This window comes from Danio rerio, chromosome 4 (genome assembly GCF_052040795.2).
Source record: "Danio rerio strain M-AB ecotype USA chromosome 4, GRCz13ab, whole genome shotgun sequence".
Lineage (NCBI taxonomy): Eukaryota > Metazoa > Chordata > Actinopteri > Cypriniformes > Danionidae > Danio > Danio rerio.
The window spans coordinates 47,226,892-47,250,769 of NC_141024.2; the positions used below are offsets into that span (position 1 = coordinate 47,226,892).

Sequence of the window (23,878 nt, forward strand, 5' to 3'; positions counted from 1 at the left end):
AAATTTTAGAAAAAACATTTTGTCATAATTATGATTATAAATGAATAAAATAGGCCATTTACAGCTTTCAAATCTGTGTCTTATCAATATGACTCACTGCCAGAATGACCACTCCATCACTCCATTTGCGGAAGCTATCCAGGCCCTTTCGGTCTTCCACCAACAACAACATGAGACGCTAGTGGAACTGAAGAACATCCAGGAACAGCGTTTCCAAGAAGGCTTGGACGGTATCTAAATTTTGATACCGTCAAACCGCCTCCATATATTACCCTGGTATCCGGTATTAAGGGCGAAATAAAAAAAATTATGACGTAAGGCTCAGACAGCATTACTAAACTGTTAGCTTGTGCCTAAACCATTCAGAAACTGAATACCTTATATGCGACCTTAGGCTCGCGGTCACCTGTTTGTCTTGTTTGTATTCTTCTGTGCGGGACACTCCTCTCATTCGCACGCAGACACACACACACACACACACACACACAGAGAGAGAGAGAGAGAAAGAGAGAGAGCGCGCCAATCGATGCACAGCACCGCTCTCTCCCTCTCTCTCTCTCAATTCAATTCAGTTCAATAATAATTATAATGATTTATTCAGAAAATTCAATAATGATTTACAGCAGCGGGAATGCAGAGAGCTGTAATCGGGCTATAAAAATTAAGCACGATGAAGCCTGAGTCTGACAAGTACATTTTGACTGACAGCTTTATAAAGCCCGAACCCGTTTACAGACGACATCATACAAATGTGCTCATGCACACAGCTCTATTGCCTTTTTTTTTTTAAGAATGAGTCATTTATATGTTTTAGCATAATTTATTCGTAACAAACGTAGACTATATGCCACTAGGAAGTTGGAACAAAAAAATAAAGTACGTCCTCTGTAACTTAGGTATACATACCCTTAGCCATTAAATTGGCCAACACCAATGAAAAGAAATCTTGCTTAACAAATCAAATTAAAATAAACTCTAAATGATGACGGGTATTTTGGCAATAACGAAATTAAGATAAAGGCTGTGCAAGATTTGTTTTGCCACTTCTCTTCACAATCTGGCATTAAGGTGAAGCTGAATTTTGAAAGAATATTGCCAAGCCTGTATACTCTGTCTACATTATGGTTATATGGTTTTATTAATATTCATTTATAATTTAAAAATCCTTTACTCACCAAGATTAGGCTACGTGTTTTTGTGGAGGAACATTATTAAATCCACAAGCTTTAGCGCAGTCCTGCTTTCATGGGGTCCAGCAGCACTAAACACCGTTTCACTGCTAATCCTACAGGCCGAGATGCAGAGTTCTGATCTGGCTGGTAGGATTGTTTTGTTTTGACCGCCGTCAAAATTTGCTTTTTTACTACTTTGTCATCATTTGCTTCACCTTTTGCAGGGATGGATTTTGATTTTTTCGGGCCCCTCCGGGTTTGGGCAAAGATTTTCAGCTCTAATGCAGACCTCTAGTTCATATTTACCACGTGACATCTCCCTTCTGTTCAGTCGAAACTGGAAATACTGCCAAACTGCAGGTCACTTTGGAGCCCGACTCGTCACCTCACCTCTCCTCTTCCCTCCCCCTCCCTCTCTCCTCCAAACTGTCCCATGCTGACAATCACACATACGTTTTTGTAGGCATTAAATAAAGGATATTTAATATTTTATGATCCAAGTCCTCATGGAGGCCCAGCGGGAGGACCGAGAGCAAATCTGGAGTCTGCTGTCCCAGGAGATCCGGCCTGCTCCGACATCTGCCGCCCACCCTCACAATTTCGAGGGAAAAAGCATAGAGTAGAGTTAGCAGTTAACCTGCACCTCAAACACCCGCTAATTCTGGGAACTAATTGGCCTGGATTTAATAGATTATTGGGAGTCTTATGTGCGGGTGTTTCTTGGAAGAAGAAATCACCGGATAGGGGGCGTGTCGCTCAGCTCGGGGAATCCCAGGCGGTGACGTAACGCGCTGACTCAGGGGAAGGGCTGGGAATTTCCCAGTGTAAGGACTTTCCCCTGGAGCAGTCGCGTGAAGATACGCTAAAAAATGCATTCAAAAGAGTGCAGGTTATTGATAGGAAAATCCTCCAGCCTGATCGACCCCTCTCCTACCCGTATTTTGTGGTTATTAATGATAGGGTGTATCGAGTGACCCAAGACACTCAAACAAAAGAAGATACAACCCAGTTATTAGTACCAAAGAACCGCCGGGAAATGCTTTTTCAGGCGGCTCATTCTAATCCTATGGTCGGATATTTAGGTCAGGCGGCCACACTAAATCGCCTCATGACCCGATTCTTTTGGCCAGGCATTCACGGTGACGTCAGCAGATGGTGCTCTGCGTGCCGTAAATGTCAGTTGGTAAATCCACCGGCCACCACAAAAGCGCCGTTGCGCCCATTACCAATTATGGAGATCCCCTTCGAGAGAATTGGTATGGATCTTTGGAGCTTGGCCATTAGAGCGATCCGCATGTGGGCACCGATTTGCATTAGTTCTGTTGGATTATGCAACCCGATACCCGGAAGCAGTGGCGCTCCGTAACATCTCAGCAAAGAGTGTTGCGGAGGCGCTGTTTCGGATAATCCTCCGAGTAGGAATCGCCAAGGAGATTCTCACGGATCAAGGCACCGCGTTCATGTCACGCACGATGCGCGAGCTTTACAGATTAATGGGCGTTAAATCTATTCACACCAGCGTCTATCACCCACAAACAGACGGGCTGGTGGAAAGATTTAATCTCACGCTTAAATCAATGATCTGTAAATTTGTTCAGGAGGATGTGAAAAATTGGGATAAGTGGTTGGAGCCTTTATTATTTGCTGTGCGGGAGGTTCCCCAAGCCTCCACGGGGTTTTCCCTATTCAAGCTTCTCTACGGCAGACAGCCCAGAGGGGTTTTGGATGTCGTTAGAGAGGCTTGGGAGGACGAGCCTTCAAAAAGTAAAAATGAAATTCAATATATCCTGGACCTTAGAGCAAAACTCCACATACTGGGGCGGCTCTCTACAGAGAATTTGCTTAAGGCCTAGGATGACCAATGCCGGCGATATGATAAGGGCACTAAACTTTTCACAGGGAGATAAAGTACTTGTACTGCTACCCACTTCCAGCTCTAAATTAATCGCCAAGTGGCAAGGGCCGTTTGTGGTCACACGATGAGTCAGTAATATCGATTACGAGGTGGTCGAACGCTCTGGTTACGGGGGGCGATCATCTCTCAGCAAGCCAGCTCCTCGACATCCGGCACCTCCAACGTGAGTACTCAGACGTGTTTTCGCCCCTGCCTGGTCGTACTAACCTGATCCAGCACCATATCGAGACTGAACCGGGCGTGGTCGTTAGGACCTGGCCGTATTGCCTAACTGAACACAAGAAAAAAGTGATTCAGGAAGAATTGAGTAATATGTTGACAATGGGAGTAGTAGAAGAATCCCACAGCGACTGGGCCAGCCCGATTGTCTTAGTACCTAAGACGGACGGCTCGGTCCGGTTCTGTGTGGATTATCGCAAGGTGAATGGTGTGTCGAAATTTGACGCTTAACCAATGCCGCGTATTGACGAGTTGCTCGACCGGTTAGGTGCTGCTCAATATTACTCGACATTGGATTTAACAAAGGACTATTGGCAGATCCCCTTATCTCCAATATCCCGCGAAAAAAACAGCCTTCACTACGCCGTTTGGATTGCACCAATTTGTGATGCTTCCGTTCGGGCTGTTCAGGGCACCGGCGACGTTTCAGCACCTAATGTATAAAATACTCGGCCCTCACACAGCATATGCCGCTGCTTATTTAGACTACATCATCATTTACAGTATTGGCAGCGGCATATGCAACATCTGAGAGCGGTATTGTCAGCTCTGAGACGGGCCGGGCTCACGGCCAACCCACGGAAGTGTGCAATTGGGCGAGTGGAGGTAAGGTATCTGGGAGAGTATATGGAGATGTAAGCGTGATCGAACACCCAATAAGGGGGGAGAGCATGCTAGGAGCCCGGCGGCTAATCAGCAGGTCAATTAGAAATGATAAATAACACCTGTCTTTCTAGTGATTGGGCCGGAGAGACTCCCTTCTTAAGGAGAACAGGAGGAGCAGTCGGGAGTGGAGAGAGCACACACATGCACAGACACAGCCTGCAAGCGGTGTGCATTAAATAATAAAATATATTGTTTACCTGTGTAACCCTCGGTAGACAAATGTATTATAAGATTTAATCAATGGACCAGATGCTCAGAAGTCTAAATTCCTCCAAAGAGAGAGAAGATACAACAACAGTGAAGGACTCGGACACAGAGGTAAGAATATTAAAAGATTGTATTGTAAAATGTTCACAGAAATATAAAATAAATAAATAAATAAAAATAAATAAATAAAACAAATTCTAGGTTTTTTCACACTTATCTAATGACCTCAATCTTATTTACACTCTCTAATAACACTTCTCTTTCTTCACAGGCTATATCACTAATAAGGTAAGTTAATATTGTTGTTTTTCTGTTTTTCTATTGTTAAGGCTAATATTATATTTTGGTTACTATTATAACAATAATATAATATTAATATGCTAATAACAGTACTATATTAAAGGTTTGCAAGTGTAAGTTAATAATACAATATTAAAATTGTATTATTATTTAACATATAATCAAGATTTCCCTTCTTAAATCAGTTAACCTCTCTCTATAAAGATTCAAAAATTTCAACGAATGAACACTCTAAATGAACAATGTACAAATAAAATAAAAATGAAAATAAAACATTCAGTTAAAACATTTCAAAATGTTCCAAAAGTCCAGTAAAGGTGATAAACTTTCAAAAAGATTCTTTTGCAAAACAACTAGGTTGCAAATTCAGTTCCAGAGATCCAGGATGTTGCACTTGTGAGTGTGTTGTAAATTTACACTCCTACCATGACGCTGAATAGGTTTTACTTTGTATCTTTTCAACAGGTGTATCCAAAGAATCCACTCAATGGGAGGCTCGCCAGTCCAACTCCACAATTAGACACGCCGATGGAAGTTGAGACAATCCAAATCCAGAAAAGAGTTCAAACTTCAATTAATTCGAATCCAGAGCAGATCACATCCAGCAACTGACGTCAATAGAACATCTCACCGATGAAAAACCAGAAGAAGATGCACAGACGAACAAAACCAAACAAAAAAAAAAAAACCTGGCCTTGAAAACACAAGGCCAAAGAAACCATTAGCATTTTACAGTGTATGCATTATCTCAGCTAAACACATTTCTAAATAAACAGCAACAGTAAATAACCATGTATATGCTTCTCTCTGCTGAATTTCTGTGTTTTTCCTATTTCTCTCTCCTATTTGGCATTTTCTTTTTACAAATGACAGCATTTTACTATTTTACTTAAACTTTACACAATCACTTGTATAATACTCTGTATAATACTTTGTTTTTACTAGACCAAACAAATGGTTAATTAATGAAACACATTTTTCGACACTAGTTTAAATCATGTTATAATGAATACAATAATAATTAAATAAAACATGAACTCACCAAGGAAATCATTCAAAATCAAAACGAAACAAATAGGAAAACTCCAGGTGGCACTCGTGTGCAGATTTCACTCTCAGAGACAAATCTTGTTTTTTTTCTTCTCTCAATCCTTCATTAAAAATATATGATTGAAATAATGTCAGCATCTTATTAATAGTCAATTTTTACAGTTAATACGCATTAAAACATTAAAAGATGTAAATCTAATAGTTTTCTGCTGTTATTAATATAACAACTTACATCTCTGCTTTCCCTTGCGAACACTGAATCACCATAGCAACGGTAAACACAAGCTAACAGACAAGCGAGATTTGTTATTGTTTGGAAAGCTGATCTGCTGCTATAGTGTAAGGCACGATGATGTCATTCTAAAGCACTATTCCCTTGAATGCTGTATAATACTCTATTATAAATTATTTATATAAGTAAATAATTTTAATGTATATTATTTAATCGAGTATTCTGCCAATGTTTTTTCCTTATCTTTCTATTTGCTCTATTGCTGTATACTACCCACTAGTAACCTGGGTTACACATTCCCCCCCTGAATTCAGGCACGTCCTCGGGCATGTACGGGGTTGGGTTGTCACTGCAACTGGAAAAGGGTCTGGCACATCAAAGGGCGGATCTCTAGTGAGTATGGGTTCTTCTAACGATGTGGTAAAGGCAGAACTCAGACCTTGTAGTAAGGACTGAATGACTAGTGTCAAGGGATTTCCTAGTTTATGATACTCAAGCTTATTAGGAGGTCTACATTGCCTTTTTGAGCGTCTAGGGCCACTAGTATCTAGGTCTTCATCCACTATTGGCTGGTTAATTGAAACATTTCTGACATGTGGATTTTGATCATTAGAATGGGATACATCAACAGGATCTAATTCAAGCGCCCTTCTATGGATCTGTCCTTCAACACTATTTCCACTTCTTTCAGGTTCAATTTCTTTGGGGTCAATATCAGCAGGGTTCAGCACAGGTAAGAAATTCTCATTGACATCATCTCTTTGATTTTCTGTTAAGTCTTCTTCTAGTCTGGAATCAGGTAAGGTTTCTTTTTCAGGGTTCACCACGACAGGGAGTGGTTCAATGGGCTCTATGCCAGGTAAGTTCCTTACAAGCACTGGACTTTGTGATGAAGGTAACACAGTCGTTGTAATGGATTCCAACTGGCGTCCTGCATTTCTAATATATAGAGAGTCATCCTCAGATTCTGACTGATCACTCATTTGATGTTCTTTGGGAGCATATTCTAGAGCAGAGCTAGACCTAGTTCTGGGCTTACGTTGAACATTTGGAGGACTCATTTCTTCAATTTCATTTTCAGACAAATATCCACAAGGTCGAAGTAAGTCTCTGTGTAAAGTTCGAACTGGACCGGTCTTTCCGTCAGGCTGGACTACATATACTGGGAGATCTCCAGCTTTACGGATAACTACATAGACATCTGGTTCCCATTTGTCTGCCAGTTTGTTCTTTCCTCTTAGCCTCAAATTTCGCACAAGGACTTTATCTCCCACATCAAGAGTAGAAACAACGACATGTTTGTCAAATCTGCGCTTGTTACGTTGGGCTACTTTTGCAGAGTTTTTGATGGCAATTTCATAGCTCTCTCTTAAACCTTCTTTCAGATCTTTTACATACTGAGAGTGGGATTTGGTAGAACGATCCACAGGTAACCCAAAGGCTAAGTCGACTGGCAGCCTGGGCTGTCTACCAAACATAAGTTCATAGGGAGTGTATCCTGTTACATCATTTCGAGTGCAATTGTAGGCATGCACCAAAGGCTTGACAAACTCCTTCCAGCACGACTTCTTTTTGTTTTCAAGAGTACCCAACATTTGGAGAAGGGTCCTATTGAATCTCTCCACTGGATTTCCTCTTGGGTGGTAAGGAGTAGTTCTCACTTTGTGTATACCTGCGACGAGACATAGCTCTTTGATGAGGCTTGACTCAAAATCTCGTCCTTGATCACTGTGCAGTCTTTCCGGAAATCCATAATGTACTAGAAAGTTTTCCCATAAACATCTAGCCACAGTCTGTGCCTTCTGGTTTCTGGTAGGCACAGCCACCGCATATTTGGTGAAGTGATCTGTAATAACTAATATATCTTTGGTGTTACTCTGATCTGGCTCTAAAGACAAGAAGTCCATACAGACCAACTCCAATGGTCTGGTAGTCTTGATGTTCATCATTTCAGCTGCTTTTTCAGGAAACGCTTTTCTACGTACACATCTCTCACATGTCTTAATTTTCTCTTTCACAGATGATGACATTTTTGGCCAAAAGAATCTGGTCCTGACAAGGTCAAGTGTCCTCTCCATGCCCATGTGTCCCATATCATTATGGAGACTCTTCAACACTGTTCAACGTAAAGCTACAGGTAAGGCTAATTGATAGTGAGTGCTTTCCTGATCTTGCTTCTTCCTATAAAGCAATCCATCCCTTAATTCTAATCTGCTCCATTCCCTTATCCACAGAGTAACAGCAAGCGACTGGTCTTTTGAACTAGAAGGTTTTTCATTCCGCTGTAAACAATCAATAATGAATTTGAGATCAGGATCCATTCTCTGCTGTCTCTTTAACTCTTCGTTGGACAGGTAAGGAATGACTGGAAGACCATGCTCATTTTCTTGTTCAAACTCATTTGGTAATACATCTGCATGCAGGGCTAAGGACTCAACAAGGGCAATGGAAGGGTTGGAAAATTTGCTTTTATGTGAGGAATTTCCAATCTGATGTCGATCACAGATGGCTTTTATGGCCTCTGGGAGGATAAGAGAATCTTCAACTCCAAATTCATCTAAATGATGAAGGGTAAACTGTTTAATTCTCTCTCTCTCTTTCTGGGATGCAGGGTCATCTAAAAGCTCACCATGTGGTCGTCTTGAAAGGCCATCTGCATCACAGTTTTGACTTCCAGCCCTATACTGGAGCTTGAAATTGTAAGTGGACAGACTTGACAACCAGCGATAACTGGTAGCATCAAGCTTTGCAGATGTCAGAATGTAAGTTAAAGGGTTGCTATCAGTTACGACCACAAATTCTGTTCCATACAAATAGTCACTGAATTTAGATGTGACTGCCCATTTAAGAGCTAGAAATTCTAGCTTGTGAGCTGGATACCGGCTTTCACTTCTTGTCAACCCTCTGCTTGCAAAAGCAATGACCCGCATTTGTCCCTCTTGTTTCTGGTATAAGGCTGCCCCAAGCCCAGTGGTACTGGCGTCAGTATGCAGAACATAAGGAAGCTTTGGGTCTGCAAATCCCAGAACAGGTGCAGAGGTGAGTTTCTCAATAATCATGTCAAAGGCCTGTTGACAGGGCTGATTCCATCTGTCTCCGAATTCCTTTTTGGGGTCCAGGTATTGCTTATTCTTGTTCTCTTGTAGGTGACGTTTTTGAAGAGGTGGATACCCTACTGTGAGGTCATTAAGGGGTTTGATTATCTTGGAATAATCCTGAATGAACCTCCTATAGTATCCAGAAAATCCCAGAAAAGATCTTAATTCTTTGAGATTTCTTGGTCTTGGCCAGGTTTTTAGGGCCTCAATTTTCACTGGATCAGTCTCCACTCCATTTTCTGATACAATATGACCAAGGTATCGAACAGAAGTCTGGAAAAACTTGCACTTTTCAGGCGATAGCTTCAGTCCATATTCTTTGAGCCTTTTCAAAACGTGCATCAGCCTTGATTCATGCTCTTCTAAACTTTCAGAGAAAATGATCAGATCATCGATGAAGACCAACACCTCTTTTCTATTCAAGTCACCCATGCATCTTTCCATCAGCCTTTGAAACGTACTTGGGGCATTGGTAATGCCTTGGGGCATCCTATTGAACTCCCAGAACCCTAAGGGACACACAAAGGCAGTTTTACTTTTGTCAGCTTCCTCCATCTCAATCTGATAATATCCTGATTTTAAGTCAAGGACAGAGAACCATTTCGAACCAGTTAGTGCTGAAAAGACCTCTTCCAGATTTGGCAGGGCATAGGCATCTTTAATGGTTTGTGAGTTAAGCTTTCTGAAGTCAATGCAAAGACGTACAGAATTGTCTTTCTTTCTTACAACTACTATGGGGGAGGCAAAGGGGGATTCTGACTCTCGGATAATTCCAGCTGCTAACAAGTCTTGCAAATGTTTTCGTACTGCATCAATGTCCTGAGGATGTATGGGTCGAGGTCTGTGTTTGAAAGGAGTCTCATCATTAAGCTTTATTCGGTGAGTGACTTTGTTTGTATGACCATAATCTAAGTCATGCAAGGCGAAGACTTCAGGCATGGAATTTAATTGATCCATTATTCGTTTCTTCCATTCAGGTGTCAATGGGGAATTTTCAAAGTCAAATTTGAGATTGGAACCAGCAGAAAGTTCTTTATTGACAGTGCTGGAATTTACTGGCCCACTCTTTATTACTTCTTGGACTGCCCGCAATTCAGCAATTATAGTTCTGGGATAGATGGTAATGTCGGTCTGAGTTTCATTCCGTAACACAACTGGTAACTGTTGATTCCTTTTGTTGGGTAAGGAATGCAAACAGCTGGCAACTAGCAAACCACCAGGTAAAGCGGGTGAAGTTGGTGACTCTAGAGCTACACATTTCCCTACATGAGGATAATTAACTAGAACATGTCCATCAAGAACCACTGTACATCCTGCAGGTACTACCTCTGGAACATGTCCCTTGAATTTGATACAGCCCACTACATCAGCACTTGCTTGTTTGTATCTTGCTTCTAAAACTTTTTGTACTGCACGGTAACCATGGAAGTTTGATTGAGGAAAGGAAGCAGATTGTTGGACATAGTTACTGTAAAGAGCATCTAATGAATTTGTGCCAATTAGAACTTGGGGAGTGTTCATCAAATCTGGGACTACCAGGGCTAAAGTGGGCACTTCTGTCTCTGTTCCAAGGAACTCTCTGGGAAACTTAAGAGTCAATTCCACATATCCAAGATAAGGCACTGTTTGACCATTTGCCCCTTCCACTTCCAGCAAGTTATCCAATGATTTAAGTGGACAATTTGATAAATTCTCTTGATAAAATGACCAGGGAACAGTAGTTACTTGGGACCCTGTGTCCAGAAGGCAGGAAACTCTTTTATCACCAACAGTTATTTGGGCAGTACACTTCACTCCCACTAATCCTCTTGGTAAATTTCTCAAAGGGGGTGCGTCACACGCATTTTGGTTGAACAATTGTTTACGTTTCTCAGGGCAATTATTATTTCTTTTAGTCTCTGTATGCCCCTCTACAGAGACCGTCCTCAGTTTAAAGGATTCATGATTGCTACTTGTTGGGTATCCCACTGGGCTTGTCGCTCCCTTAACTTGCGTTTTTTCTCAGCAACTTTAGTAGGGTCAGGAGCATTACTACAGCTGCTGGCAAGATGACCATCTTCCGCACATCTAAAACAATACCCCGGACGAGGTCTACTTTCAGGTAGTTTACTAGCTCTGTAACAATCTGTTGCTCTAGGTTCAGGCAGCAAGTTTCTGGTGCGGTTTCTATACATATCAGGGGCAGACAGTTGAACCTTTAAATCAGCAATCTGTCTCTTTAAGTCAGCAATTTCAGTTGCTTCTACATCACTTTTAATTTTTGGAGTGGCTGTAGTTTGCATGGCTGTAATCTGTGCCTGTAACTCAGTGACAACATTTCTCAGCTCACTCACTTCATCTGGTTTTGCATTTTTTTTCTTTTCTTTCTGGCTTAAAGGCTTTTGCAGTGCAACAACTTGAGCTTGAAGTTCACACACTTGCTTTGCGAGAGATGTGTCAGTTTGATCATCCTGCGTTTCACTTTGGTGGGCAGATATCTGGTGAGCTGACAGTCTGAATTTCGAGGGGGCAGGATAGTGTTTATTTAGCCCTAAATGTTTTCTCATTCTTTCTTCTTTAGAGGCATTTTTATCTTCTTCTGTACGGATAAGAACTACTAATTCTGCAAATGATGGAGGAGTGGCTTTTCTCCTTTCTAATTGAAGGTCAGCAATGAGGGAACTGTCCCAACAGCCGCGACAAAACTGCTTTAGAAGATATCGGTTTCTCTCTTCTTCAAATATCCCACCTCGTCGAATAGCTGTGCTTAAGAGAACTTGTAATCTGTGCAGATAAATTGAAGGCTTTTCACCATTGTTTTGGAAGCTATTCATAAATCTGGCTAATAACTCATCTCCATCTTCTACAGAGCCATATACAGACTCCAGCAATTCCAGATATACTGCAGGTAAGCTGTTAGGGGAGACATGTTTAACAATATCTGCAGCAGGGGGAAGCAGACTGTCTATGATTTTTCTAGCTCGATTTAGGTCAGATATAGAAGGATCTGTCAGTAGGAGATCAACACTGGCACGCCAAGTGTCAAAGTCTGGCTCATTAACAGGTCTAGGAATTTTTCCAGAGAAAGATCGGAGGCGAAAAGAGGTATAGTGCATATGAGCTGTGTCATTTGTGCGGACAATGTGCTCAACTACTACCTTTTGCACGCTAGGAGGATCAATTATATCCATGGTAAGTGCTGGATGGGATGACACTGTTACTGTGGGTTTAGTACTTCTATGGTTAAGGTTTTCCTTGGGCAGGTTTTTTGAATTTGTTGATTCAACTTCATGAAATGGTGAAATTCTGGATGAAGGAAAAGCTGTTTGTTCAGTAATCATACTTTGTGATATGACTGGAGACAGCAGTCTATTTGGTGAACTGACTGTGCTACGATCAAGTATTTGAGAACGTGCTACATTTGGAAATTCAAGCTTTTTATCCAAAACAGGTAGTGACTCAGCATGAGAAGGACCAAATTTAATTTTCAGTAACTCTGTTTGGAGTACTTCCTCAATGGATTTCCCACTAAAACTAGCAATGTTTTGCAATTCCTCCAGATATCCATTAGTAGCACTATCACTAGCAATATGGGGGTAGACGCAGCTTAAAGCACGTACCATAAAAGTGGTACTTGGGTTTGACATACTAACTACAGTTAAAGGCAAAAGAGGCATCAATGTTTTCATCGCGGAGTTATGTGTAAACTCTATGATAGCATGTCGATGAAACTCACAGTCAGGGTCATCAATGAGAAGATGTCGGTTAATACTACCATATCTTAAAAGCCATGACTCTAAATCTGAGTCTGCCTCAGTCAGTGTCATTCCACCCACAATTACTGCTTTTGAGATATTTACATTCTCTTTTTCTATGATATCCATGACGTTAAAGTTCTCTCCGATTTGTAATATTTATAGTGAACTCGAATACTGTAATTATACACTGTTGTTGCAATCTCTCTCCTGGCTGGCTCTCGCCACTTTTTGGTATGTAACCCTCGGTAGACAAATGTATTATAAGATTTAATCAATGGACCAGATGCTCAGAAGTCTAAATTCCTCCAAAGAGAGAGAAGATACAACAACAGTGAAGGACTCGGACACAGAGGTAAGAATATTAAAAGATTGTATTGTAAAATGTTCACAGAAATATAAAATAAATAAATAAATAAAAATAAATAAATAAAACAAATTCTAGGTTTTTTCACACTTATCTAATGACCTCAATCTTATTTACACTCTCTAATAACACTTCTCTTTCTTCACAGGCTATATCACTAATAAGGTAAGTTAATATTGTTGTTTTTCTGTTTTTCTATTGTTAAGGCTAATATTATATTTTGGTTACTATTATAACAATAATATAATATTAATATGCTAATAACAGTACTATATTAAAGGTTTGCAAGTGTAAGTTAATAATACAATATTAAAATTGTATTATTATTTAACATATAATCAAGATTTCCCTTCTTAAATCAGTTAACCTCTCTCTATAAAGATTCAAAAATTTCAACGAATGAACACTCTAAATGAACAATGTACAAATAAAATAAAAATGAAAATAAAACATTCAGTTAAAACATTTCAAAATGTTCCAAAAGTCCAGTAAAGGTGATAAACTTTCAAAAAGATTCTTTTGCAAAACAACTAGGTTGCAAATTCAGTTCCAGAGATCCAGGATGTTGCACTTGTGAGTGTGTTGTAAATTTACACTCCTACCATGACGCTGAATAGGTTTTACTTTGTATCTTTTCAACAGGTGTATCCAAAGAATCCACTCAATGGGAGGCTCGCCAGTCCAACTCCACAATTAGACACGCCGATGGAAGTTGAGACAATCCAAATCCAGAAAAGAGTTCAAACTTCAATTAATTCGAATCCAGAGCAGATCACATCCAGCAACTGACGTCAATAGAACATCTCACCGATGAAAAACCAGAAGAAGATGCACAAACGAACAAAACCAAACAAAAAAAAAAAACCTGGCCTTGAAAACACAAGGCCAAAGAAACCATTAGCATTTTACAGTGTATGCATTATCTCAGCTAAACACATTTCTAAATAAACAGCAACAGTAAATAACCATGTATATGCTTCTCTCTGCTGAATTTCTGTGTTTTTCCTATTTCTCTCTCCTATTTGGCATTTTCTTTTTACAAATGACAGCATTTTACTATTTTACTTAAACTTTACACAATCACTTGTATAATACTCTGTATAATACTTTGTTTTTACTAGACCAAACAAATGGTTAATTAATGAAACACATTTTTCGACACTAGTTTAAATCATGTTATAATGAATACAATAATAATTAAATAAAACATGAACTCACCAAGGAAATCATTCAAAATCAAAACGAAACAAATAGGAAAACTCCAGGTGGCACTCGTGTGCAGATTTCACTCTCAGAGACAAATCTTGTTTTTTTTCTTCTCTCAATCCTTCATTAAAAATATATGATTGAAATAATGTCAGCATCTTATTAATAGTCAATTTTTACAGTTAATACGCATTAAAACATTAAAAGATGTAAATCTAATAGTTTTCTGCTGTTATTAATATAACAACTTACATCTCTGCTTTCCCTTGCGAACACTGAATCACCATAGCAACGGTAAACACAAGCTAACAGACAAGCGAGATTTGTTATTGTTTGGAAAGCTGATCTGCTGCTATAGTGTAAGGCACGATGATGTCATTCTAAAGCACTATTCCCTTGAATGCTGTATAATACTCTATTATAAATTATTTATATAAGTAAATAATTTTAATGTATATTATTTAATCGAGTATTCTGCCAATGTTTTTTCCTTATCTTTCTATTTGCTCTATTGCTGTATACTACCCACTAGTAACCTGGGTTACACCTGATATCACCGACCCTGTCTTCTTCTTCCCACACAACAACGAACTTTACTACAATGACCAAAATTACTTTTGTGATCAATTATGTAAGAAACGCTGAAAACAGGACACTTTCAATTTACCATAACTTCTATGTTAAGCGGCTTTGACACAGTTTACATTGTAAAAGCACGAGATAAATAAAGATGAATTGAATTGAATCTGCTTAAATGTGTACATGTTAATGGACCAAACAAAATATGATCTGATTTATTTTACATTTAATGTGCATCAAAATTACAGTGTGTGTAGCCAATGTTTCCAGTGTTTTTTCACTTTTCAGCTTTTGATGAGAGTTTTAAGACTTAATGAAAACATGTTTTATTTATTTCAGACCTAATTGAAGAGAATGAGGGGAGTAAAGAGGAGAAACATCATGTCAAAATTGAGGAAAAAAATCATTTACAGACTGAAGTTATTTTAAAAAGGAGGGACAAGAATTGTTTCACCTGCACTCAGTGTGGAAAGAGTTTTGGAAGAAAAGACGATCTTAAGATTCACATGAGGATCCACACTGGAGAGAAAACATTCACATGCCCTCAGTGTGGGAAGAGTTTCAGCCAATCATCAAACCTTAATCTACACATGATGATTCACACTGGAGAGAAACCATTCACATGCCCTCAGTGTGGGAAGAGTTTCAGCCAATCATCAAACCTTAATCTACACATGATGATTCACACTGGAGAGAAACCATTCACATGCACTCAGTGTGGGAAGAGTTTCATCCACTCATCATCCCTTAATCAACACATGAGGATCCACACTGGAGAAAAACCATTCTCATGCACTCAGTGTGGGAAGAGTTTTGACTGCTCATCACACCTTAATAAACACATGAGGGTCCACACTGGAGAGAAACCATTCACATGCACTCAGTGTGGGAAGAGTTTCAGCCAATCATCATCCCTTAATAAACACATAAGGAACCACACTAGAGAGAAACCATTCACATGCACTCAGTGTGGGAAAAGTTTCAGCCAATCATCATTCCTTAATCTACACATGATGATTCACACTGGAGAGAAACCATTCTCATGCACTCAGTGTGGGAAGAGTTTTGACTGCTCATCACACCTTAATAAACACATGAGGGTCCACCCTGGAGAGAAACCATTCACATGCACTCAGTGTGGGAAGAGTTTCATCAACTCATCATCCCTTAATCAACACATGAGGATCCACACTGGAGAGAAACCATTCACATGCACTCAATGTGGGAAGAGATTCAGCCGATCATCATCCCTTAAAAAACACATGAGGATCCACACTAGAGAGAAACCATTCATATGCACTCAGTGTGGGAAGAGTTTTAGCCAATCATCATTCTTTAATCTACACATGATGATTCACACTGGAGAGAAACCATTTCCATGCTCTCAGTGTGGGAAGAGTTTCATCCGCTCATCATCCCTTAATCTACACATGATGATCCACACTGGAGAAAAAAAACCTTTCACCTGCACTCAGTGTGGGAAGAGATTCATCCACTCATCATCCCTTAATCAACACATGAGGATCCACACTGGAGAGAAACCATTCACATGCACTCAGTGTGGGAAGAGTTTTGACTGCTCATCACACCTTAATAAACACATGAGGGTCCACACTGGAGAGAAACCATTCACATGCAGTCAGTGTGGGAAGAGTTTCAGCCAATCATCATCCCTTAATAAACACATGAGGATCCACACTAGAGAAACAACTCCCATGCACTCAGTGTGCGAAGAGTTTCAGCCAATCATCATCCCTTAATCTACAAATGAAGAGCCACACTGGAGAGAAACTATTCACTTGCACTTAAGCCGCGGTCACACTGGACTTTTCTCCCATAGACTTCCTCTCATACAAACATGAAGGCTTCAGACTGGAAATACAAGTTTGTGCGTCAAGTTTTGCAGTTCACTGCCTTACAAAGTTCAAGCTTGGTGAACTCTGACCTGCGAAATCACATCACCTGACTGTGTAGGACCAATTGAAGACCAAAACATGACCTCTCTGGACAGAAATTTAAAATATGGACCAATCGCTCACTTTTTTTAATGTCTAATCATCTTGTTTAATCCCGTCCCTTTTTGCAGTGCTGTACAACAGAGTTTTGCTTGCTCAAACTCTAATGTGACCGCAGCTTCGGTGTGGGATGAGTTTCAGCAACTTCTCAGACCTTAATCAGAATCAGACTGAGCTTTATTGCCAGGAATGTTCGCACATACAAGGAATTTATTTTTGTGACAGAGCTTCTACAGTGCAACAGAATTATAGAGACAGGACAATAAGCAGATAATAAATAAATATAAAAAAAACAGTAAGTAGTGAATGCAAATATTCAAATAGACAAGTGTATGTAGAGCTATATTACTATTACTATATTCCTATATACAACGTTATATGTGCAACTGTTATGTGCAAATTGGCATGTAAAGTGTGTTGTTAAAAAGTGTAAATGTGAGTGTATAGCAAGTAGTGATGTTGGTTCCACAGTTATTATTATTATCAAGTGTTCGTGAGATGGATTGCCTGAGGAAAGAAACGGTTTTTGGGTTGGGCTGTTCTGGTGCGCATTGCTTTGTATCGTCAACCAGATGTTAAAAGTTCAAAGAGGCAGTGTGCTGGGTGTGAGGGGTCCAGAGTAATTTTTGCAGCCCTTTTTGCTCGCTCTGGATAAGTACTTCAGGAGTTTGACAGAGGAGTCCTTTGAAGTGCAGTCATTTGTGTACAGGGAGAAGAGCAATGGGGAAAGAACACACCTCTAGGGGGTGCCAGTGCTGATTGTGCAGATACTGGATGAGAATTTTCCAAGCTTCACCAGCTACTGCCTGCCCGTTAGGGAACTGTTGATCCACTGACAGACAGAGGTGGGCACAGAGAGCGGAGTTATTTTGGGCAGGATAAGTTTTGGAATGATAGAGTTAAAAGCCGAGCTGAAGTCAACAAACAAGATCCTCACATAGGCCATGGCCTGTCTAGGAGTTGCAGAACATAATGCAGTCATATATTGACTGCATCATTCACAGACCTGTTTGCTCTGTAGTCAAACTGAAGAGAGTCCAGTGAGGGTTCAGTGATGTCCTCCAGGTGGGCCAGCACTAGTTTTTCAAAAGACTTTATGACCACCGATGTCAGCGCCACCGGTCTGTAGACATTTAGTCCTCTAAGTTTAGGTTTCTTTGGGATGGGGATGATGGGGTAGCGTTTGAGGCAGGAGAGCACATCACACAGTTCAAGTGATCTCTGTTGAAGATCAGGGTGAAGATGGGGACCAGTTGGTCAGCACAGGATTTTAAACAGGCTGGTGTAATAAAATCTGGACCTGGTGCTTCTTTCCTCTTGTTTCCTGAAGACCTGGCACACATAATCTTCACTGAACTGAAGTGCAGGTATGGGGTAGGCGTGGGTGATGGAGGTGTTAATGGTGGTGTGAAGAGCAGTTTAGAGTGAGTATGGGGTTTTTTCTTAAACCAGCAGTAAAACTCATTCAGGTTGTTTGCAAGTAATTTGTTGTCTACAGTACTGGGGGATGGTGTCTTGTAGTTTGTGATGTTTTTTAAGCTTTTCCACACGGATACTGAGTCGCTGGAAGAGAACTGTCTCCTTAGTTTCTCAGAATAGTTCCTTTTTGCGACTCATTTCCTTTTCCAGTGTGTATTAGACCTGCTTATACAAGGCCCTCTCCCCATTCCTGTATGCAACCTCCTTGGCCTGACGTGGCTGTCTAACTTTTACAGTGAACCACGGTTTGTCGGTGTATGCGAGTTGAGTCCTGGGAGGAATGCACCGGTCTTTACAGAAAATGATATAAGATGTTATAGTCTCTGTGAGCTCATCCAGATCGTTTGCAGCAGCTTCAAAAACACTCCAGTCAGTGAGGTCGAAAAAAACACATGAAGACCCACACTGGAGAGAAACTATTCACATGCACTCAGTGTGGAAAGAGTTTCAACTGATCAGCAAACCTTAATGAACACATAAAGATCCACACTGGTGTGAAAGAGTATATGTGCTTTGAGTGTGAGAAGACTTTTATTACACCTCCAAATTTAAAACCACACCAGACGATTCACACTGGAGAGACCATACAAGTGTTCAAACTGTGACAAGAGGTTTAATCAGTTAACACATCTAAAACACAAAAGAGGATTCACACTGGAGAGAAACCGTACAGATCTGATCAGTGCCTACAGAGTTTCGCTCATTCGAAGAAACACATGGACAAAAAGTTTCACACATGCCATGAATGCAGCAAAACATTTTCTCATTACACAGGATGTTTCATGTCTAAATAATGTTTAAAAAGGCTGAGTGACGGTATACTGTTTTCCAACACTGCAGTAGGTGGGGTTGTAAATGTGTTGCGCTCCTCGAGTTTACTGTAAACACAATGATGGCGCCTAAGAGAAGAACAGTTTCATAAACATCTGGCAAACAGTACCTCTGCGGATACATCTGTGCTCCACTCTCCAGTGTATTCATGTAGCTAGTGTTGTTGTGGATAATGTTCTCTGTCTGACTCCATGAATGAGAAACAAATCACTGGAAAGACACCGCACATTAAAAAAGGCGGAGCTCCAGGACAGCTAGTTTGCTGCATACTGGGGCCCCTCGTTTAGAAAGCCCATTCAATTGTCCTGAGTTGGATCTTTTAATAGTAAAGTTTCCTTACTTTTAGGTTCAAGATTCTTTCTAGTTTACTACATTTACTTTAAGTACAACACAAACTTAATTAATATTTTATGATTTAGGCAAAGCGACAGGTATTAGGTTGTATAATATTAAGACACTTTGATGATCCAAGGACTCCAGATTGGAGTTTGTGGTAAATCCTGATTGGATGCCTGCATTACTCATTAATGGGTATATGAAAGTTGTTGTGTTAGCTACCCCAGGACGCTATGACTACTCGGAAGTCCTCATGTCAAGACCTGCCATCTCATTGACTCTTTAACCTTATGGTTTTGTTTTGCATTATTTATATCATGTAGTTAAAGTGTTGTTGTGATTATATCCTAAGTTCTTTATCTTCATTATCATCCCTAGACATTTGTTGGTTGCTTTGATTAATTGTTCTATGAGTTACATTTTATAATAAATAATTTGCGTTCAGGCTATTTTGTTGGCTCATCTCTCTTTTATCTTTAATGACTCAAACAGGCGGGTCATAACACTTTGTAAAATGTGTCCCGTTGTATCCGAGATTTTGTCCTTTCAGTGAGGACCATAGGTGAGAGTAGGAACGTAGATTGAGCAGTAAATTGAGAATATTACCTCTCGTCTCAGCTCCTTCACCACAACAGACAATCACATCAACTGCATTATTGCTGCCGCTGCACCGGTCCATCTTTTAATCTCACATTCCATTCCTCATAAAAAAGGACTCCCCTTCAAACAAGATGGCCACCTTTTTCCAGTCAAATTCTGACTTAGAGGAGCTGTTTCTTTCCCTGCCATGTCACACTCAGCAGCAAACTGTCCCACCGCATGCTGAAGGTTATTATTAAAATGATTTATACTTTTGAGATCAGCCTCGAAAATAACACATTTACAAAATGAAATGAATAAGTGATGTTTTATAAACAAATTTCGGTAGGAGCATGATTGGTGTTTGACGAGGCTAATTCATCACACACACAATCATTCTATTATCCAATCAGCTCAAGAGCAAACCCCTATAAATAGTCAAACACGTCATACCTCTGTTTTGTCTCGACTTCAGCGTTGGCACATGTTGGAGAAAAGGAATTTATTTTTATTATTGGTTTTATTATTTTTTATTAGAAAAATGTTTAGACTAACAACAGATTAATCAATCTTTCTCTTTTGTATTATAAAACATCTTGACCAGACAAACTTCCTCTTTTTTACTGTGCTGCATACTTTTTAGAAGAACTGCTGACAAGTGGAAAAGCAGAATAAGAATAAATTGAGGGTGGGGGCCTTTGTTCCAGAACTATAGTCTAGACATGTCACAAGTTGTCCTGATGCTTGTAGAAGTTGTGAAATATATTAAAGATGTACGTAATTGTTCAGTTCTGGTATGCAGAGAAAGGTTACAGAAAGAGGAAGTAATGTCCAGGGGTTGCAAAGAGCCAAGGGACTGCAGAATGACTGATAAGTGACGTTAAACCAAAACTCCACCTGTTAAGATCAGTTGTGTATATATATACTGGAGTCAGGAAATGTAAGTCAGTTGCGAACCTCCTGAATGTAATTCTTGTATTGCATTGGGGTAACGTAACCCAGAGCTCTGTCATCGAATTATTCATTTGTATCTAATAAATTACTAATATTTTTGGCATTGAAGAAAACCCTCTCCAGACCTTTTCTTATTGAACTTGCATGGAATAGATGTAGATATTCCAACAATTTGGTGACCTCCGATGTGGAAAAGGGGGAGAGGAAGTTATTGATCTGTCGTATTGCATTGACATCATCGGCGCCAAAAAAATAAGGTAAGCAGAAAACCTGTTAAATCGAATTTCTGCAATTGGCCTAATCTAAATTAAATGATGTCATGTGATATGTAGGATTGATGTAGTTAAAGGTAAAGCATTTGAATAATTCGATGAGTTTAAATGTATATTTGCTTTAAGTGTTAACCGGTTTGTAAATATTAGGGTTGTTTAGAATTGCTTAGAAGTGTGGTGCAGCCAGGAGAACTGCGAGTGTGGTGCAGCCAGGAGAACTGCGGCTTCGGGTATTATTACGGTTTCGTCATATGGTTTTCACTAAGTAGATCAGAACATAAGTTGATACATTTTGACTGTTTTTGCTTGTTTGGTGTAAGGCTGTGCTTCTTACACGGAATTGAATAAAATACCATCCTAGGGTGTATTGTTCAGGTGACTACTGAGTACTGAATACTGGGATTTTACCTGGACAGGTGTTTGACGATTCACCTGAATTTTTTTTGGACTCTAAGGGCGGTAGTCCAGCGGACGAACCGACGGGTGGTCCCGAACAGTCCGGGTGCAAGCCCCAACGTTTTAGTAGGTCCAAGCGTTAAAGACAGCTATAGGGTCAGATTGTAAATAGTCTAAAAAATAGGGACAGTTTAGTCGCCGAGGTTGTGACTGAGTGGATGATTTGCTTCACTGAAAAGGTGTGACGCTGTAGAAAATACAGAGAAAAGTCAACTCTGTTAAGGTGTGGTCGATTAGACAGACACAGGAAATTCAACTGTGGAAGGCGAATGTAAATATAAAAAGAAATTGAGACTTGTGTAGAGCACGCATTATATTTTATGTAAATGTTTGTCTGTTGCGTTAGTGACTAACAGTTGAAATAAGCATAGTGTACAGATATTTAGTCGGCTGTATATACGCGTATATGATATTCAATTAAATGTCATTTAGAATTGGGAAAGTTCAGTAGTTGGGAAAGTGCAAAAAGTTTGCAGGTGAAAATTTGATTGTTTGAGGAGGATAAATATATATATATTTTGATTGTGTATGTGCAGTAAATGCAACATACAGAAGTTAATTAGTGTGTGTGAAAAACACTCTGTAAATTTGAGGAAGTGGAGGTGTGAAAAATGCATAAGGAATTCTATTAAGAATGTGAGCAATATGGAAAATGTCCCAGACAAAATTAAAAATTCAATGGGACAAGTGGTAAATGATTGTAACTAAGGAAAATTATTTGAAAAAGAAATGAGAAACAATATATGAGACGCTTAAATGTGAAAATGAGTGGAGCAATGATTGAACAGTAAAATTGGCTACAATCTTGAGAAACAGAGAATTGGAGTTTTACAAAGTCAATAACATAGCAAAAGGGGGCCACAAGGATGTTGTGGCAGTAAGAAATGGAAAAATTAGTTGGAATTTGTAATGTGGCATGATTTTGGCATTTGTTGGAACGGCTGTAGAAAGACCGATGAGGGGAGAAAAAAGAGGAAGTGCTCAGGCAGACAATCTTAGACAGATTGACAACAAAAAGGAAGTCAGAAAAAAGGAGCCACTCCTCTTCATGAGGAAGAAGCAGTTGAAGTAGGGGCAGAAGGAGTAAATTATATTAAAAGAGTATATAAAATTGTTTTGATTAAATAAGGATAGACTTTGATATAATAATTAGGGATTCAGTATAAGTTACAAAATAAACAGATCTATTACAATGCGGTATAAAAAAGACAAGTGAAAGAAAGAAATAATGGGAAATATGCTTAATATAGTTATTTTTGTTGAAATGGAATTTGAAGCTATACGAATGAATATATTAATAAAGAAATGAATTTACTAAATAGAGAAGGATGACTAAAACAATAGACCAGTAGTTGTTGACTAGAACAATAAGAACAAATAAATTAATAATACTAATAGGAAAAATAAAGAGAAATTAAAATACAACAAAAAGACCAGCTATTAAAGAAACATTAGAATAAATACATTTGAGGGAAAATGGGGAAAATGACTTCGAGATGAGCTGTTAAACAGCAAAGAGATAAAATTGGCATAAGTCTCTGGTCGATGAAGAGAAAAATTAGAAGAAAATGTGACAGTTTAAAATTCATCAACTGACGAGTTAATGAGCAAATATGTAAGGAAAATAAAAAATATGGATAAGAAAAACTTAAAAGCTTAGAATTAAAGAAATCCAAGTTATGGTTTGATAGAAAAAAGAAGAAGATATGTTTAAAATATATTGAAATATGTTTGAAAAATATTATATACATAGAGAGAGAGAAAGACAGAGACATTAAACAGATGAGATAGAAACTAGAAAAATAGTTGGACTTGTTACACTTTGGGGAAGTAACACTATGAGGAACTGAGATTTAATGTGAGAGGACAAGACTGAGTTTAGGGGCAAAAACTAAATAGAATTATAATATTAGTAATAATGATTTTTAAAAAAAATTGTTATGGCTTACACTGGCTGTTTTCATCTATGAAAGTCAGCTGCATAAGACTATCTAGGCCATCATCTAGGGTCAAAGAAAAATCATGGACACTTAGTGGATGTGGATGAACAAGATGAAGTGAGTTCAAATTTTCTATATTTAAAATGATAAACACCAAGAAAGAAATTGATAATTAAACATTGCATTTTAGATATAAAAATATATATTAAACAAACATGAGGGGTCAAGGCCTAATATAAACCATGAGACATAGCAATAATGTTGAACAATT

The 23,878-nt window shown here is 39.2% G+C and overlaps 2 protein-coding genes across 6 annotated transcripts in view; one reads left to right on the top strand and one right to left on the bottom strand.

Annotated features, from left to right (window-relative positions):
* The window catches only part of LOC103910762 (uncharacterized), a 70,314-nt gene extending 50,459 nt beyond the window's left edge, over positions 1-19,855 (top strand). For 2 of the 3 annotated variants that reach the window (XM_088650341.1, XM_088650342.1), the window contains exon 3: positions 15,085-19,855. In XM_088650341.1, coding sequence (XP_088506467.1) covers positions 15,085-16,505 — 1,421 coding nt within the window. In that variant the 3' untranslated portion in view covers positions 16,506-19,855. The remainder of the gene's footprint in view (positions 1-15,084) is intronic. The other variant, XM_088650343.1, reaches the window with a different exon arrangement.
* Positions 4,292-14,453, bottom strand: LOC137490325 (uncharacterized). Of its 3 annotated transcripts, XR_015942550.1 has the most exons (4): positions 14,419-14,453; positions 14,179-14,287; positions 5,762-13,830; positions 4,292-5,630 (listed from the first exon to the last, which is right to left on the bottom strand). XR_015942550.1 is itself a non-coding variant. In XM_088650302.1 (3 exons), exon 3 carries the CDS (start codon positions 7,852-7,854, stop codon positions 6,031-6,033), a length of 1,824 nt encoding a protein of 607 aa, XP_088506428.1. In that variant the 5' UTR covers positions 7,855-13,830; positions 14,179-14,287; positions 14,419-14,453; the 3' UTR covers positions 4,292-6,030. The 3 variants fall into 3 exon arrangements, 2 of the variants coding, with proteins under 2 accessions (XP_088506428.1, XP_087104746.1); XM_088650302.1 differs by having other exon boundaries at positions 4,292-13,830; XM_087248620.2 differs by lacking the exon at positions 4,292-5,630 and having other exon boundaries at positions 10,509-13,830.
* Positions 19,856-23,878: the final 4,023 nt, after the last annotated feature.

What these genes read in the sequence shown, in the direction of transcription:
- LOC137490325 (XM_087248620.2), bottom strand. Translation starts at nt 12,722, where the DNA reads ATGGATATCATAGAAAAAGAGAATGTAAATATCTCAAAAGCAGTAATT.